Raw genomic sequence first — 16,528 nt, 5'->3', positions numbered from 1 at the left:
CTTTCTCAGTATGTGCATGCAAAGGCCTCAAAATGGATTTGCTGTCTTTCTTTGAATGGAGAAGTTGCAATGACTAGTCTGACCATATTCCAGTGATGCTCCAGATAGCACAGGTGACTTTGATATTGTAAACAGCCCAGCAGTTTTATGTTTTCTAACTATGGAAGGTTTTTATTGTGTGTACCAAATGGTTTCTGTGGAAAAATTCAGACAAAAATGCAAGAGAATGGTGAAGCGGCACAGCGTAGAAAGTAATTAATTCATGTGATGGCTGGTCCCTCTATGGACACCTACATAAGTCTTCATAGAATAATTTTCTCTGTTTTTTTTCCTGTTCCCTCTATTACTACATTGTTAATTTCAGCATATACTGTTCCATCTTTCCACTCAGATAGTATTTCCTTTTCAATAGGCAAAATATTTCACAGCAGCTTGTGGTTTTCCTTAGATTTAATGATTACTGGAAATGACTGCACAAACACAAAAACCTTAGTGCTCCAGTTAGCTTGGCAATGACAGCAGCAGATGCCTAAGGAAAAAGTGTAAGAGAAATGGGCACATATCTCTGCCACTTCCAGCAAACAATTATTAAAGGACTTTCTGAGCCAGTATTTGAGCATCATATTGAATTGTCAGTAATTATTTTATAGTCCACAAATTATTATTGTTTTCACCTCCTTCTTAAGCCCACTTTGTCTTTATTCAGAATTATCATTGGATATCTTAAACATGAAATGTATATCCATCTCTGTAAGCTGCATGATTTTTTTCTGTTTCCGGAATAGGGATGCTTTTATGAAATATTGGTCCATATCAGCTGTGGGTTATTTTATGAGTTCAGGGTGTATTTTTAAAGAAAGAGCCTTATGTGGCTCTTTCATTTGTGGCTCTTTAATTTGTGTTCTACCTACAGCAGATTTACTACTGACATTAGAAACACATCACCAGCGCAACCTGTAACCCTGACATTTTCATTAATCCCTTGCAGTTGATTCCACTTGTGGGGAATTAATCGTACCATCAAATTATTTAAACAGGGCTTTGCCATCTCAATATGACCTCCTTACATCTATTTTGAATTCAGATGGGGGAAAGCGCCTTTTAAAAACTGTGATGAAATCTCCCAAATGAGTAATATATAAACATATTGCAGAAGAAGGAGACAGAAGGTCTGCAGTCATATTTAAAAGAATGTACCAGATTACCTTAATGATATCTGATCAGCATATCTAAACAGCATATCTGAAGCAATTAAGTTACATCTATAAACTATGAAGCAAAGTTAAATTTGTGTGACACTGGATATGTAATTGCTAATATTTATCGTGGTCAGGAACAAGTGCAGTGAACAAGAAACTCTGTATGAACTTCGTGTTCTCTAAGGCAAAACCCCCCTACGTTCTATGTGTCTCAAACAGAAATTATTCCTTTTCATAACAATATCTAAAATATGTATACACCATTTATAGGAACTGATCAACTTCCTGTTGTAATCAATAGGTATTTTCACCAGTGTTGAGGTTTCTTTTCAGTTTCTTTGGCCTTCTAAAGTGTTTGCTGTGATTGCAGAAGATTTTGAGATGGTTATTAGAAAGGCAAAAGTCCAGTCTCATGGCTGAATTCCCAAATAATTGAAGTCCAAAAGATTAAGATCTTTATTTCAAATAATTATTTTTGAAGTCTCATGCTTTCTTAAATCAAACTCTACCTGAGGGAGAAGGCTGATTTATGGTCTTTCAAGTCTTACTGGCAACATATTTTTGTATTAATTCATTTTACATTGAGTCCATTATGAGGAGGAAGAGATATACTCTTGGTTACATAAACATAGTTTGGTATGTCCTCACCAAATTTTATTTCTAGGCCTTTCAAAGTCTCATGTAATCCTGTGGAAAGATGTAGGGCTGGGATAAATTTATTAATGAATTTATAGCTTTGGTCAAATCCAAGAGGCACCTGGAAGTAATTATTTGTTTTTTAAATTTGGAAATATTTGGGTTAGCAATCAAGTGAACTTCATTGCTTTGTGAGAGGTGCCTCATGGGAAGAAAATTGCAGGAGTCTTCTTAAGGGCTTGCAATTATCCTATTCTGACCCTTCACTTGGCTGTGTAGAGTTTCGTATAGATCAGGGGGAACCCTGCAAATAAGGATGCCTTGCACAGAAGTTACCAGGATCCAACTGCGTAAACAGGTGTCTGATTTCCTTTTAGATGCTGTAGGGCTGTGCCTGGGACATAAGGCCTACAGAAGATACATGACAATCCAGACTGATAGCAAAAAGCCAGGCAGGACACTCCAGGGTGTCTCATAACACACTCAGTTCCTATATTCAGGCAAGCAAAGTCCATATCCTAGTCTGCATAATCTGTCACTTTCAAAAATTCCTCCTATCCTAAACCAGGTGTCTGAGAGGTGTGATGGCTTGGTTTCCAGAGATATCTACCTTTTCCTACTGATATTACTGGCTGCTTGATTTCAGGGAGGGATGAAGGTCAATCCTGGAAACTGAACTTGTATATGGCTAACTTTAAAGAAAATCAAATAGAGATAGTAATGTAATTCCAAACTGCATATCATATCCATTAATGAAAATACATTGGGACTCCTTCAGGGCTTTCAGTTATCCATCTTCTGCAATTCCAGTTTGATGGTGGGTAAGTATCCTGTCATATTTTTTACTTTTTATATTTTAAGTTAATTTAATACTCAGCTTAACGGAGATGTTAGTGCATCTGCAGCAGAATGCATATTCATTAGCAAAGAGAAACAGAGTTTTGCTTCTACTGCTCTTCAGTTCTGGCTTGGAACACTCAGTCAGGATTGCTTGGTTGCTGTTCAGTTGTGGTACTATTACACTATATTTGCTTTAATCCTGGACCTGTGCAAATGATACAATTAATCTAGAGAGAGCAGACAATTCTTGTCAAATACCAAGCAGAGAAGATCTGTGCCTTGGGAGATAGGGAGTACTGATTATTGTTTCAGATTTGCAGTAAGTGTACAGTATATTAATTGGTTGGACCACAACAAAATAAGCTCATTTCTTCTTTCTGAGACTGACAAAAATAACACTGATTGGCAGAGATTATAATAGTGATTTCTGAACATCATAACCTCATTAGTCTGAAAAAAGAAACTAATTTAACATAAACTGCAAATCCATTTGCTTGTTAACTCTATTCAAATTGCACTCTCTTCTGACTACCATAGCAAACTATATGGCAGAGCCAGTTCTCCTACCTGTTTTTTAGTCAGCTGTTACATGTTCATAGGAGATTAAAATCACTAAACAGACTTTTTTGTGTCCAGTTTTTTTTTTTTTTTTTTTTTTTCCCAGTTATAGAGACCTATCTTCCTGGTTAAGGAAAACTCACTGGGTACTCAGAGATATTATGCAGAAAAAGAAATCAAGATAAAAAGAGGTATTTAATTTCAACTAGGTTTTAATTTTTTTTATTATTATTATTATTTTCAGAAAGTAGGTATTCAGCATAAATCAGGCCATCTAAATCTACTTTATAGAAAGAGACAATTCCCTTGGACAACTCATCCTATAACAGGAGTCTGAGCCAGAGGGTGTGATTAACTCTGTGGTGGTGCTTCTTTCTCTTCACTGACTAGGGAATACATCTTTATACCTAGATTTATGGCTTATGACTTGTGTTTGGCAAGTGTGATTGTCATATCCTTGCAGCCCTTATATTAAAGACCCTGGGAAGAGCTAGGCATTAATTCAGGTGTCATTTAAACTTTTAGGATATGTCTATCTTTAAGCATACTTCAGCTCATTTTGTCTTCAAGGACTTGGGAACCATCAGTACAGAAGAGTTAAGACTCAGGGATTACCCAGGCTCTCTGGATATGAATGACTATCTAGTACACCTAGAACCTCCTAAGACATCTCTACCACTTCTTACTCTGAATTGGTAAATCCATGGTCACCAGTATGTGCAAGAGATGGAGTATCTGTTAGCCTGGGCATCACTGCATACTGCTTCTAAATTGCATATCCTGCAATGTCCCATCCACAGGTTGTTTCAATGAACAGATGATGCTAAAAAAGCACTGGTGCTTAAGTGATATCTTCTTTCTTTGATAGGATTTTCATGCTGGAGAACATGAGAGCAGATGACAAGGAGCTCTGCAAGCTAGGGTTTTAATTTGATGATACCAAGGTAACTCCAGCTCCAAGACTGGAGGTCATCAGCCTCCTTCAACTGGGAAACCCATATCTCAGCACTTATATGGCAGACAGACCCATAAAACCTTTCTGAAGACCTCTGGGGAGAGGACACAGCTCTTCCAAAAGTCTCTTATGCTGTTGTGAGATAGCCCAGCTGCATCAGTGATGGACATTGGTGCTGCACAGACTCCTACATCTGGAGATTTAGTAGCTGTCACATCAACATAACCATGCTTCCAGCAACATTAACAAGCCTTGAGATTTTTTTTTTTTTCTGTTTGATGTGCTCTAGAGGCATATGTTGGTCAAGACCCTTGAGCAGGCTTTGCTTCACATAAAGCTTGGAACATACAATCCTTGCTAGATATATTGTAATGGCTGCAGAAACTGCAGCCTCTGGCCTTCATCTGGGGCCCTAAGTGCACATGTGCATTAAAAAATGTATACCAGCTCGGGAATCAGATATCCCATGTTCATTTAATCTAAATTATTATTAAACAAACTCATTTTACACATAATCTGAGGTGTTTTTCTTACATCTCAAAACCATAAACCATGTCTGCATGTTAGATTTCAGTCTCAGTTCTTTTAAGCTTAAATTACTCCAGTGGGCAAAATTATAAATAGTTTCTGACTTTATTCAGTTCTGTGTTTATACAGTTGCTTTAAATACACACACAAGCATAGCAGAAGCAAGACATTCTATTATTCTTTTTTAAAAAATAGGTTTAAAATATGCATAGAAGCATTGTAGTTTAACATGGGGAAAGATTCACGGCTTGGTGTGTAAGAAAGACCTGATCCTAACTAACTTCCACTGCCCGTTTTTTTAATGGATGCAGGATAAAGAAAATAGTGTTTTCAAACTCCTCCTCAGAGGTTATGTCCACTCTGAGCCATGCCCCTCAAAACTGAAGCAGCTTCAAGCCTCCCAAAACTCAGGAACATTTTGAGAACCTTTCCACCATGTGTGATAGATAGAAATAATTTATTCTTAGTTTAATACTGGGCACATTTCTGCAGCAGTGGAAAGCTACATGTCGGGCACTTAAATTCCACAATTTCAGATGTGTTTGTAAAAAAACTGCTCGCAACACCTCAAAAGCTCTAGTTGAATATGACAGAGGTGTGTAGTTTCCATGTGTTGACAGTTGGCTCATTCTTCAATTTTTTGTTCAGCCAACCTCTCAGTCATTTAATCTGAAGTTCTCTGGATGTTTTCTTTACAGAAAAGCTATAGGACTAATGTTAGTAAATGTATTCACAAAAACTTACAGCTGAAAAAAAAAAAGAGAAAAAAAAATACTGCACTGTTTCTGTACTCATTTTCTTCACACATTCAGGACAACTGTCCATGTACTCTTGAATTTTCAGAGATGTAAGTAATTTATATTTATATCCAATTATTTCTGTCTGTGGTTCAGACAACTAAATCTTAAAGTTCAGTGTCTACATGTCCCAGCCACCTAATAAGTTGAAATTTATTGAGTTTATAAAATAAACAAATTGTATAACTCTCCTCAAGCACTATTGTCTCCTCTTAACAGTGGTGAAAGTAGTCCCTGGATGAATCAGGGATGGTTTTGTTCCACTTTCAAATGCCTCCTTTCAGTGCAGAAGTTGATAATTTCTTACAGTTCCAAAATCTCAGTCTGCTTCTGAGGCTTTTACTGCTGTCACAGTAAAATTGCTCTAGGCTGATGCCCTCAGCTTTGTCTCTCTGTTCATGTTTCCAGCACTTAAAAGACCCAGACTGAAGATTAAAAGCTGATACTTTGTATTACTTTGGGTAAAAAAAAAATAGTCATAAGGTACCTTGCCCTTGTTAAAATTATAGCTTTAGAATAAATTAATGTTTCAAGCAATTAGTAGAGAGCAATGCCTTTGGTCTGCCCAGACTGACCTAAATGAAACTTTATTTCATTATTAGCTTGTTCCAATTTCATGGTTGAATCATGTTCAATGAAAGTCCTCCAGCTTTATCAGATCTTCCATATCAACTCCTGTTGCTGCTCAGGCACTTTTGCAAGATTTATCTTCGGCGTGGGGGCTAAGAATAGCAGCTGGATTTGCAGAGTCATGGGCTGGAGTTGGTAATGCAAATATCTGCTTGTTTTTTTAGCAACAGCTCACGTTTATTCTGCCTTTCTTTAAATAAGCCATAATAAAACATTAAATATTTTCAAAAAACAGATTCTACAATTGTGGCAGAAGCCATGTTCAAAATCAAAGCAGAACTCTTTCATAAGTTAATAATTTTGAAGTCTTACTGTGCAGTATCAGCAGAACTCCTTTTGTTAAATATTTCCATGAAGCAACAGCATGTTACAAAAAACAAACAAAAACCCAACCACATATCTTATATCTTTTCAGCAGGTGAGAAAAGAGGTAATTGTCTATTTGTTCTCATTTGATACAAATCCTCCATTTGTTTTAGCATGTGATGACTTTGATTTTGAATCTTCTGTTTCCTCTGTTTTCTCAATATCTGCCTTTGTTTTGACCCGGTGTCTTCTGTAAACACGGTAGCCTGAGAATCAGAATATATTTAGTATTAAATAAAGAAATTATTACTATTGCCTGAAAAAGGCACTGTAACAACATGTAGCCATAAAACATTTTCCTTTTTCCTTCCTTATATTGCTAAATCATTCCAACACCTCCAGGTGGTTTACTTAAAGTTAGATTAAATTATTTTATGTCAACTGCCCTCATCACTGGAAACCTACATTTAGAAAATAACAAGGAAAATATTTTAAGTTTACTTTTGGTGGTTGACAGCTTTGTGCTCTGTTCATGTGCAGTGACTTTTAAAAATATTGTTTGTCTTGCTTGGGAAGCCTTTGGGCTCTGGGCTGTGGGACTGACCCTTACTTCTACATAAGTCCTGTTTGGCAGGAGCTAGCTACAAAGTGGTTTGTCTGTCCCCACACCATTGCCTGCCAGAGAGGTCAGAGTTGAAGCTACTCCTTGCAGTCTGAGTCCCTGGGGCAGAGCTCTGGTGTCAGATATGATGGCTGGTTTGGGAGTGGCACCTCACACGGTCACAGCTGGTTTTAGGGATGAGCAAGGGGGACAAGGCCCTAACCCTCGATAGGTGGGTTGAAGTAACAGCTGGGCAACTCATGAGAGGTGGATGTGGGAGGAAAAAGGGGCCTTTACATCTAATGGAAGATATTTTCTCACATTAGCTGTGAAGCTAATGCCTGTTCTCTCAACAGCTGATGGGAGGGGGAGTTTGTGCATGTCTGCTGGGGTGACACTGCTGTGCAGCTGCATGCCTGGGCACCCTGGAGTTGTGGAAGAAGACACATTTGCTCTTCCTTAGCCAAGGAAAATAACAATCCTGTGCTGAAGGTATTTTCATGTGCCTGGTTGCAGGTGCTGGAGATCTCCCTTGTGCTGAAAAAAAAGACATCTTCCAAATCTTCAACTGGGCCTTGTATATTCCACTCACATACAGGGCATAGCACAGTGGCAATGCTCAGTAATTATGTGGATCATTATATGCTTAACTGTCCTACATTTGCTTATTTTTATCCCTTCTTGTTTTCTCCACATCCATTAAAAGTAAGACTGATAATAATAATGATAGTTATAATGCTATACTAGAAATTATATATATTTTACCTCCTAAAATTAGTAGAGCAAACAACAGCTGGAAAATGCTGTAGATGAGAGGGAAAGTAAACATCAGTTCAAGTTGTTCAGGGGTGAATGAGAGCTGTACTATAGTTGAACACAACTGAGTGTTTTGCATGCCAGTTTCCAGAGACACTGTGCGACATCTAAAAGGAATAACAGAAAGACAATGGTGAAATAAGAACCTGTGCATCCTTACGCTTTTTAGTAAGCTGGATGAAAAAAGAAACATACAGTAACTGAGAATATGGTATCCTTCAGCTCACTTAGTCAACAAACACACCATTTTTACCACCAGAACACACACAGTTTATGGCAGTTCAGTAATTCTAAATGATTGTGCTCCACCTTCAAGCCATGCATGCTGTATTTGCTAACAGTCACTCAACTCTCTCCCTCTATTGTAATTATATTCTAAATTGTAGACTGCTGTATCTTCATGAGAAATTTTACTGCAGTAGCAACCCACTTAGAATTCGTGTCTGTTTTGTCCCCTTCCTTTGAAGTGCATGACATGGGGAGGACATATGAAAGACTGAAAGAAATAGTATTGTCAGAATCTGTAAATAAAAATGTACACAAGAAAATTCTATCTACACATAAGTATTCCAGGGACAGGGTTGGGGAATGAGTGACTGCAGCATAGATAATGTTTAGGAAGCATTCTCAGCATTGATTAATCATTAAATAAAATCTTTTACAGTTGAAATAAGACTTTATCACAGAGAAATCTATACCTGTGCCAAGACAGACCAGCTATGCGGGCCAAAAAGAATCCCAGAGAATAGCCAGCTGCTGGAAATATGGTGCCAATGATCCATAACTTTGGGGTGATAATCCAGGAGCCTTTGTAGAGTATTCCCCCAACCACAGCAATGAGCACAATAAGGACTGCTCCCACAATGGAACCAATCTGTGAGGGGAAAGAGGAAGGACTTGGTGAAAAAGAGATCCCAATGAAATGTAATGGCATCAAACATAGTGTCAAACATGCTTGTGAGTGTCTCTGAGTCACTGAAACATCTTATTAGACATAAAATCTAAAGTTTGCAGCAATATAATTCACAGCAGGCAGACAGATTAGATAGCTGCCATTTTTCCCAAACAGGAAATGTATGATCTACTTCAACGTGTGACTGCAGATATACATCAAGGCACAGCTATAATAGGTGTATTATATACAGCAGATACCTGTCAAACTAGTCTCTTGAAGCCTTGGCTATAGTTGTACTTAGAGCTGGAGATTAAAAATAATCTCACGGGTGTGACGTGAGCGAGGAATAGAGCACACATTAGGAAAATTTTCCCAGAGTTGTTGGGAAACTGACAGTATAATAGTTAGTGTAATGTACTTTTCCTCCCTGTTTCTTGGGCACGTACACTCTGGGGCTTAGTGTGGTGTACACTAGCTAAACACTAGATTGTTACTGATTGGAATTATTTGCCAAGTGGAGGAGTAAATCTTTAATGTGGCTGAGCATTTGTGTTTGAAAACTGGCTGTGAGCTCATATGGCATGTCTACAGAGACATAGGACACGGAGTTGAGCTTGTTTCTTGTGGCTGAATGTGTTGAGATCTTTACTGCTGCTTGCCAAACAAAGTGATAACTCACTCTCTTCTCAATATCCAAGCGCAACATCTGGTCTTATGTCATATGTTCTCAGGGATCTCACCAACAGACTTCTGGGGCTAAGTTTAGGAAAATCTGTTTCTCAGGTAAAACCTGTATTTCCATGGAACTGAATCAGTCTTTGGCTGATGCCTTTTTAAGAGCACTGAGTGAACAAGTACTTTGGCTTGACTGCATATGCCAAGGAAGAAGAAACGTAGTCTGTCCACGACAAGCTCTTCTGTCTCACCAAGCACACTCTCTTTGTGCTCTTATCTCCATTTGTCACTACATGGGTCTCAACCTGACAGGTACGGCTCAATCTACACTTAATGTTTCATTATCCTACATAAAGCAAACTGCCAAGGGACCCTACTGTGCGTTGCTCACCCACTCAGAAAGAAAGAGGATGAAACGGTGTTTTGCTGAGAGAGCAAGAAGAGTATTTCTTCTTGTGAGTTCAGGTCCATGCTTTTCTCTTAACTGCTTATGCATGAATAATAAAGTTTTGAAACCAGTACTCAACAGAATCCAAGTGCATAAGTAAGTTGTGAATGCATTTAAAAATACAACACAATAAGCTAATAGTTCAAGAAAATGAATTGTAATTAAAAGGACCTTATTTATGTTTTATACTACCTGAGCAGAGAATTTATAACAAAGTATAAGTAAAGTAATCAGTTGCCAAGGAATTTTGTTTAAGAAAATTTAGAAAACATAGATGTTAACTAAGAGTGGCTAACAAAGGCCAAGGGTACTCATTACATCTGACAACCACTTTAAATGTAAACCTAATGTGCAGAATCACTAGTTTGCTGTTAACACTGAAAGTAACCATGTTGTTGTTGCTGTTCCCATTATTATTATTTTGGTGAGAACGGTTCTTGCCAAAACCACTTTTGATGCATCTCAAACTATCTTGAATTTTGTGGATAGTTTTGTTAGATTTTTTTAACAGTTGGAACATTTTCAATTTTGGTTTTTTTTTAAAATACAAATTGACATCACACTCAGAATTGCCCCCCTCCCCCAAGTCGATAAGCTAGTTTAAAGGCAGGAAGTTTTTTTTTAATGCAGAATGTTTTCATTTTGCAGAGAATAACTGCATTCAGTTGACCTGAATGATTTTCCTTCCAATTTCAGTTTACATTATAAACTGAACTCGATTACTAACATAGTTGCAGCCAAAGACAAAAGTAGTCTCTTTAGATAATGAGGGTTTCCAATAATGTATGCAGCTCATGCACTTTCATGCGGGGGGAAAGCAATAAATTTCCGCAATGTCTCACTTGTTTTCTGCTGAAAACTTCCCAGCTCTTGTGAAGTCAGATACTAATACTATGAATAACAATATAATGCTTCAGTGGTGCCCTGATTCCATAATTTGTCCATAATTACTAATGTTTCAGCTGTATATATTGTACCTTAAGTATGACTTTTGCTTTACTGGGCCATCTGTGGTTAACATATATTCCAAATGAAACAGGAATGACCAGAGCGACCAGTGAAATTCCTGTAAAAAGAAGAAGTTAAGCCCACATTACCATTCAGAAGTTCGCAGTGTCAGGAGGGCAGACTCCATATAGAGCAGCTGGGGGTATGGAGCAAGCCTTTGGAGATGTTTCTGGAATCCACACTCCAGAGCATGCATACAAACTCTACCCACACCTGCCCATTTGCTTTTCTATAGTCTGTTATCTTTGGAAGCCTGTTGAAGTAATTAGCATTCTGCTAAGCTACATCCTCATTCACCTGCATCAGAAAGGCAGACACAAATCTGCGTGTTCTGATCATCACTAGCCTGTGAAGTGAGTAGCTAAATTAAATGTTAATTTTGTTTTCAGGTATTTTGCTACTGTACCATATCAACAACTGGTCTAGAATTTCTTTTGTTTTGGCCTCCCCCCTCCAGTATGTATTTTGAAAGCACAAGCAACGTATATGATTTTTTCCCCCCCAGAACAATGGGAAATTAAATTGAAGAATATGAAAGTGACTCTGCTGGCTTTGAAGATTAGCACAACATGGAACAGCATTTGATAAGCACAAGGTCCACAGCTCTGCAAAGCATTGGAACATGTATTTCTAAATACTTTGACTATTTTCTCTTTGTAGCTGGATGAGATTTATGACAGGAAGTCAAATGAAGCCACTCCTGGCAATGTAGATTGCAGCTTTTCAAAGAGACTCAGCAGTTTTAATCACTTGCTTAATTATCCACATGTGCTTAAGTACTTTGCCAGATTACAGCCTCAGCACTTAGCACTTTGCAGGATTGTGCTGTAAAGCTGCTACAAACACTTTCATCCAGGGGAAGCAGCTATTCCTGTACAAATTATTTTACATTCTTATCCCAGTACCACATGGGTCTCCAAACCATTTATAAAGAACAACATACACAATCACATGGTAAATACTGGTACCATATTGATAATGGCTTCAAGTCTTTGCACTGCAGAGCTGTGGATGACTAGAAGTGATCTAGGTACCTAATTCCCAGGAAAGTTATTGGAAAGTAGGAGGATGAATATTTGTAAAGAGTCTGGAGTTTTTTCTTTCATGAGTCTGCAGGATGGTGATACCAAGATGGCTGTTACTAGAGGGAAGATAAAGGAGAGAGTCAGAAGGGAAAGTGCCGGTTCATTGGACTCACCAATGCTGTCATAGGGCAACACAATTGCATCAGAATCAGTCCACATCTTGGTGTAAACAAAGAGGCAAAGCGGCATCATCCCCATTGCAAACAACGTGGAGCAGGTTGTCATGCTGATGCTGCAAAGAATTGGTTAGAGTGACAGTTAACCTCATGCTAGTCTGCAGTCTTTTTCTTTTCCTTATTACAATTTAACAGCCTATGAAAGGTTGGGCAAGAAATGCTGCTGGCTACAGTCAATTTATCCTGTATTACAGGTAAGAAAAAGGCTAAATGGAATGAAGAAGGAATGGCTTCTGCTGCTAATGCTGCTAAAAAAGGAACATAACATGTTAATGTGTTCTGCAGCCACAGAACAGTAAATCTCAGGGCAAATGAGGCAGTCAGACAGGTGGCCGTCAGGAAGGTCTGTTGGCCTGTCTGTCTGGGTGCTGCCTGACCAGCTGGTTTCTGAGAGGGTAGGAAGCTGGACAGGGCCAGGTGGACATCAAATGGAGCTTTCCAGTATACGAGCCGTTCTGGAGCATTAAAATTTCACTCCAAACTTAACAACATAAACCACATATATTTCATCACCTTGTGTGTGTGATGCTATGAAATTCCCTTTTCTGACTTGTTTTGCTCTAGGCTATGGAATAGATTCTGCGAATTAGTCAATGAAGCTGAGAATAAGTATTGTTGCTTCCTTGGTCTGGGCAAAGACATTTCTGTTTTAAAATATAAACGTTTGAAACCATCAGGTCTGGCTCATCTTGTATTAAAAGACATCCTGCTGCAGCGATGAAGAAAGAGGAAAAGGCAAGACAGCAAAAATAAGGAGGAAATTTTCAGAATCTGAACAGAATAGATAGAATTATGCCAACAAATCACACTCTTTTGACATAAAAATAATGAGAGAGGGTTCTAATTAAGAGACCTTAGAAACTTCCTTAGGAGCTTCACTTCTGCTTTCTCTTTTGTCTGGTTTGCCCTCAGAAAAGGGACTACTGACCCTATCCCACAAACTGGGCAGATCCAGAGGAAATTAGAACAATTAATACAGAAACCACAGGAATATCTTAATTAGTTTTAGCTCCCATCATTCTTTACTTCAGAGTCATTGAATATAACTTTTTAAGAGTATTTGGCAAGAGAGTTCCTACACATACAGAACAAAGAGCCATGGGCTACAATCAAGGTCAGATAAAGCCCCAAATGGAGAAATGAGATTATTTTTTCTACCTCAGTATTTCCTACACCTTCTTATTGTCCCTATACCTACACACTGCTCCAAAATTTGCCTGTTCTCTAGCCCAGTCCTTGTGCTCACAGGAGCTCCCCAGGAATCTGTGGAGGAGAGGAGTTGACATTTCAGGAGCAGTAGGTCACAGTACTAGTATCAGGAGATGTCAAAAACAGATGTCCCTATGGAAAGCTTTAGAGGATATCATCTGGATCTGAGTTACTAATAAAGGTATGAAAACTCATACTTCACCTCCCTGAGATTGTTTGACCAGTAGAAAATTAGTTTCTGGTCTAACCTGTGGTCTATTTCACTGGGACATTTTGAAGCAGAACTGTAGATTATCATGGTGGCTTGTTATATATAGACATAAAACATTATCAGTTGAAAATAAAACCTTGTCTGATATGATGAGCAGGCTTTCTATAATACTGAGCTAGCTCCAGAAACCAGCCATGCTACTTACACAGTTACTCTTCTATCAAGAACTGGCGATGATTGCACTGCCATCTCTGCTGTACCTCCTATATCCTTTGGTCCCCACATTATTGTCACAAAGGTACTGAGCAAAAGCCTCGGACTTCTTAAGGTAAAGGTCTTTACCTGAAGAACAACCTTTCATATGTATTTTCAATTTACTTCACCCTCTACCAACTTAATGGCATATAAACCCTATTCATATTTATAGCATCATCAATTTGGATTTTTACCATTAATTTCAGTGGAATGATTCTGAACATATGGAGCTGAGAAAGCATAATTTAGCTCAGTGTATTCCTCCAAGGAAAGATTAGGACAGAATTTCAGACTTGTGCTGGATATCTTTCCATCTGTGGTTTCTTAGACCTATATTTATTGAAATTAAATGTCTTACAGTTTCTAATATCATAGGTCTTTCATGATATCATTAGGTCTTTCTTCTTGCACAGTGAGGAAGTTGGTGATTAGTAGAGCTGACCTCATACATAATTCGAAAGCTGGTATTACATTAACACCTGTATGAGGCAGAAAAGCTCACTATTTTCAAAGGATGGAAAAAATGTCTTATTAAAGATACAAATATTAAAATTCTTAGTCTTTTTGCCCTAGCTCCACATCTTTCTTTCTTCTATTATTTTTTCCATTTCTAGTTCAGACTGATATATGATAAATTGGATGAAAGCTCCGATTTATGTTTCTCTGTGGGAAACAGAGAAATGATCCTGTTTATTTTAGAGCAAAATAATCAGGATATAAAAATAAAAAGATGGCTAATTTTTAAAGGCTGTTAGAGTTAATAAGCCCCTGATGGAATTTGCATCAGGAGTAGGGTTCACATCTCCTCTGTGTTTGATGTCCTAGGCTGTACCAGGTGCCTTACATATCTGTGTCTGGGCTCAAAGCACCCTGTCACCAAGACTTTCAGTCTTCACCACAAAGGGTTTTTTCATTGGCCTCAAAAACACAGGACTGCCTTGGTCACTGGGTTTTAGCCTATGAAACTCTTGCTCAGTATGAAGACTTTGCAGAAGGTGCCGAGAGTAGAGATTTTAATTTTTTATTAATTCCCAAAGAGATAATCTATGCCTGCTTACTCATTGCACAGAACAGAAAAAGTAGGAAAATATTTTTCCACAAGTGGTCTTTTTCAAGGGTCATTGAGCCAAGAACTATTGCACAGCCACTATTTTGTACTCAGGATACAGACCCTAAAATCTCTTGTTATGTGGTTGTTTTTTTTTTTGTTTTGTTTTGTTTTTTCCCAAGATCTTGTGGGAAACAAAATCACAATTTGGACAAAGATTTCAAAATCTTTAGAATTTTAGCTGTTTTCATCAATGCTATTTTCTGCAGAGTCTGAGAAGTGCAACAAAGATATTTTATAAGACACGCAAGTTTGTTGTGTTATCTTCCTCATTAATTTTGAATGAACCAAGGATTGTTTGCTACTCTGCTTATATTTAATACTATTACAGTGACTAAATATATTCACAAAGACAGACTGAGAGAGTTGGGGCTGTTCAGCTCAGAGAAGAGAAAGCTCTGGGAAGACCTTATAACAACCTTCTAGTACTTGAAGAGGGCCTACAGGGAAGCTGGGGAGGGGCTTTTCATCAGAGAAGGTAGTGATAGGACAAGGGGTAATGGTTTTAAACTGAGAGAGGGAAGATTTAGGTTAGATATTAGAAAGAAATTCTTCACTATAAGGGTGGTGAGGAACTGGAATGGGTTGCCCAGGGAGGTTGTTGACATCCCATCTCTGGGGGTCTTTAAGGCCAGGTTGGATGAGGTTTTGTGAACCTGGTCTAGTGATAGGGTTTCCTGCTCATGGCAGGGGGGTTGGAACTTGATGATCTTTAAGGTCTTTTCCAACCTTAACAATTCTATGATTCTATGATTCTATGATTTATAAGAGGAAAGTTCCACCGTGTGTGGGATGGGAAGTTAAGAAAAAAAGGGGGCAATATATAGTTTACACTGTAAAAACACACACATTATTTAGAGAATGGCTGCCCTTACCTTAGGTCCATGTCTCCATCCACCCAGTAGGCGATGACATTGGAGGCTGTGCCCCCTGGACAGCATCCCATGATCAGCACCACAACAGCTTGAATTGGAAGCACATCAAAGACCAGGGCCAACAAGAAGGCTGTGAGAGGCATAATTCCAAACTGGCAAAGGAAACCCACAAAAATACCCCAGGGTCTTTTTATGTGGCCCCAGAATTTCTTAAGTTCCACATTGCAACCCATGGAGAACATCACCAAAGCCAGCATGATTGTTAGAACAGTACTTAAAATTATGCTCAAAGTTTCATTAAAATTATCTTCTGGTAACACACAAGAGGTGCCATTGCAAATAGTAGCAGTTGCTGAACAAGCTGTGGAGTTTTTTGCCAAAGACCCAGCATTAAGTTGCTGGGAAAGGAGGTATGTCTGCATTTTGAAATACAGAACCGCTCAGTACATCCGAGACAGACTTTCAAGCCTGTGTAAATGCTTGTTTGTCAGTGATTCCTTTTAAATGATCCAGGAAGCAATGAAGTGCAATAAATACTTGAACACTGTTACTATTCTTGAAGGGTTTGGCACTGTGCTGATTCATGTAGTTATAAAAGTTGCACTTGCTCCGTGTGGGGACAGTTAATCATTTATTTGTATGATAATGAGGAATCCTACATAAAGAGAACTGCTGTGTTAATATTTAGTGTAAGGGAGGCTTTTGGTGAAGCTGAAT

The 16,528-nt window shown here is 38.3% G+C and overlaps 1 protein-coding gene across 1 annotated transcript; it reads right to left on the bottom strand.

Annotated features, from left to right (window-relative positions):
* Positions 1-6,581: 6,581 nt before the first annotated feature.
* SLC10A2 (solute carrier family 10 (sodium/bile acid cotransporter), member 2) lies at positions 6,582-16,233 on the bottom strand. Its single transcript, XM_009997972.1, has 6 exons — positions 15,812-16,233; positions 12,091-12,209; positions 10,862-10,950; positions 8,565-8,740; positions 7,816-7,973; positions 6,582-6,715 (listed from the first exon to the last, which is right to left on the bottom strand). Exons 1-6 carry the CDS (start codon positions 16,231-16,233, stop codon positions 6,582-6,584), a joined length of 1,098 nt encoding a protein of 365 aa, XP_009996274.1.
* Positions 16,234-16,528: the final 295 nt, after the last annotated feature.

The sequence above is a fragment of the Chaetura pelagica genome, unplaced genomic scaffold (assembly GCF_000747805.2).
Source record: "Chaetura pelagica isolate M959 unplaced genomic scaffold, ChaPel_1.0 scaffold123, whole genome shotgun sequence".
Lineage (NCBI taxonomy): Eukaryota > Metazoa > Chordata > Aves > Apodiformes > Apodidae > Chaetura > Chaetura pelagica.
Note: the sequence above shows the minus strand (reverse complement) of the source record. Positions and strands in the feature narration are given on the sequence as shown.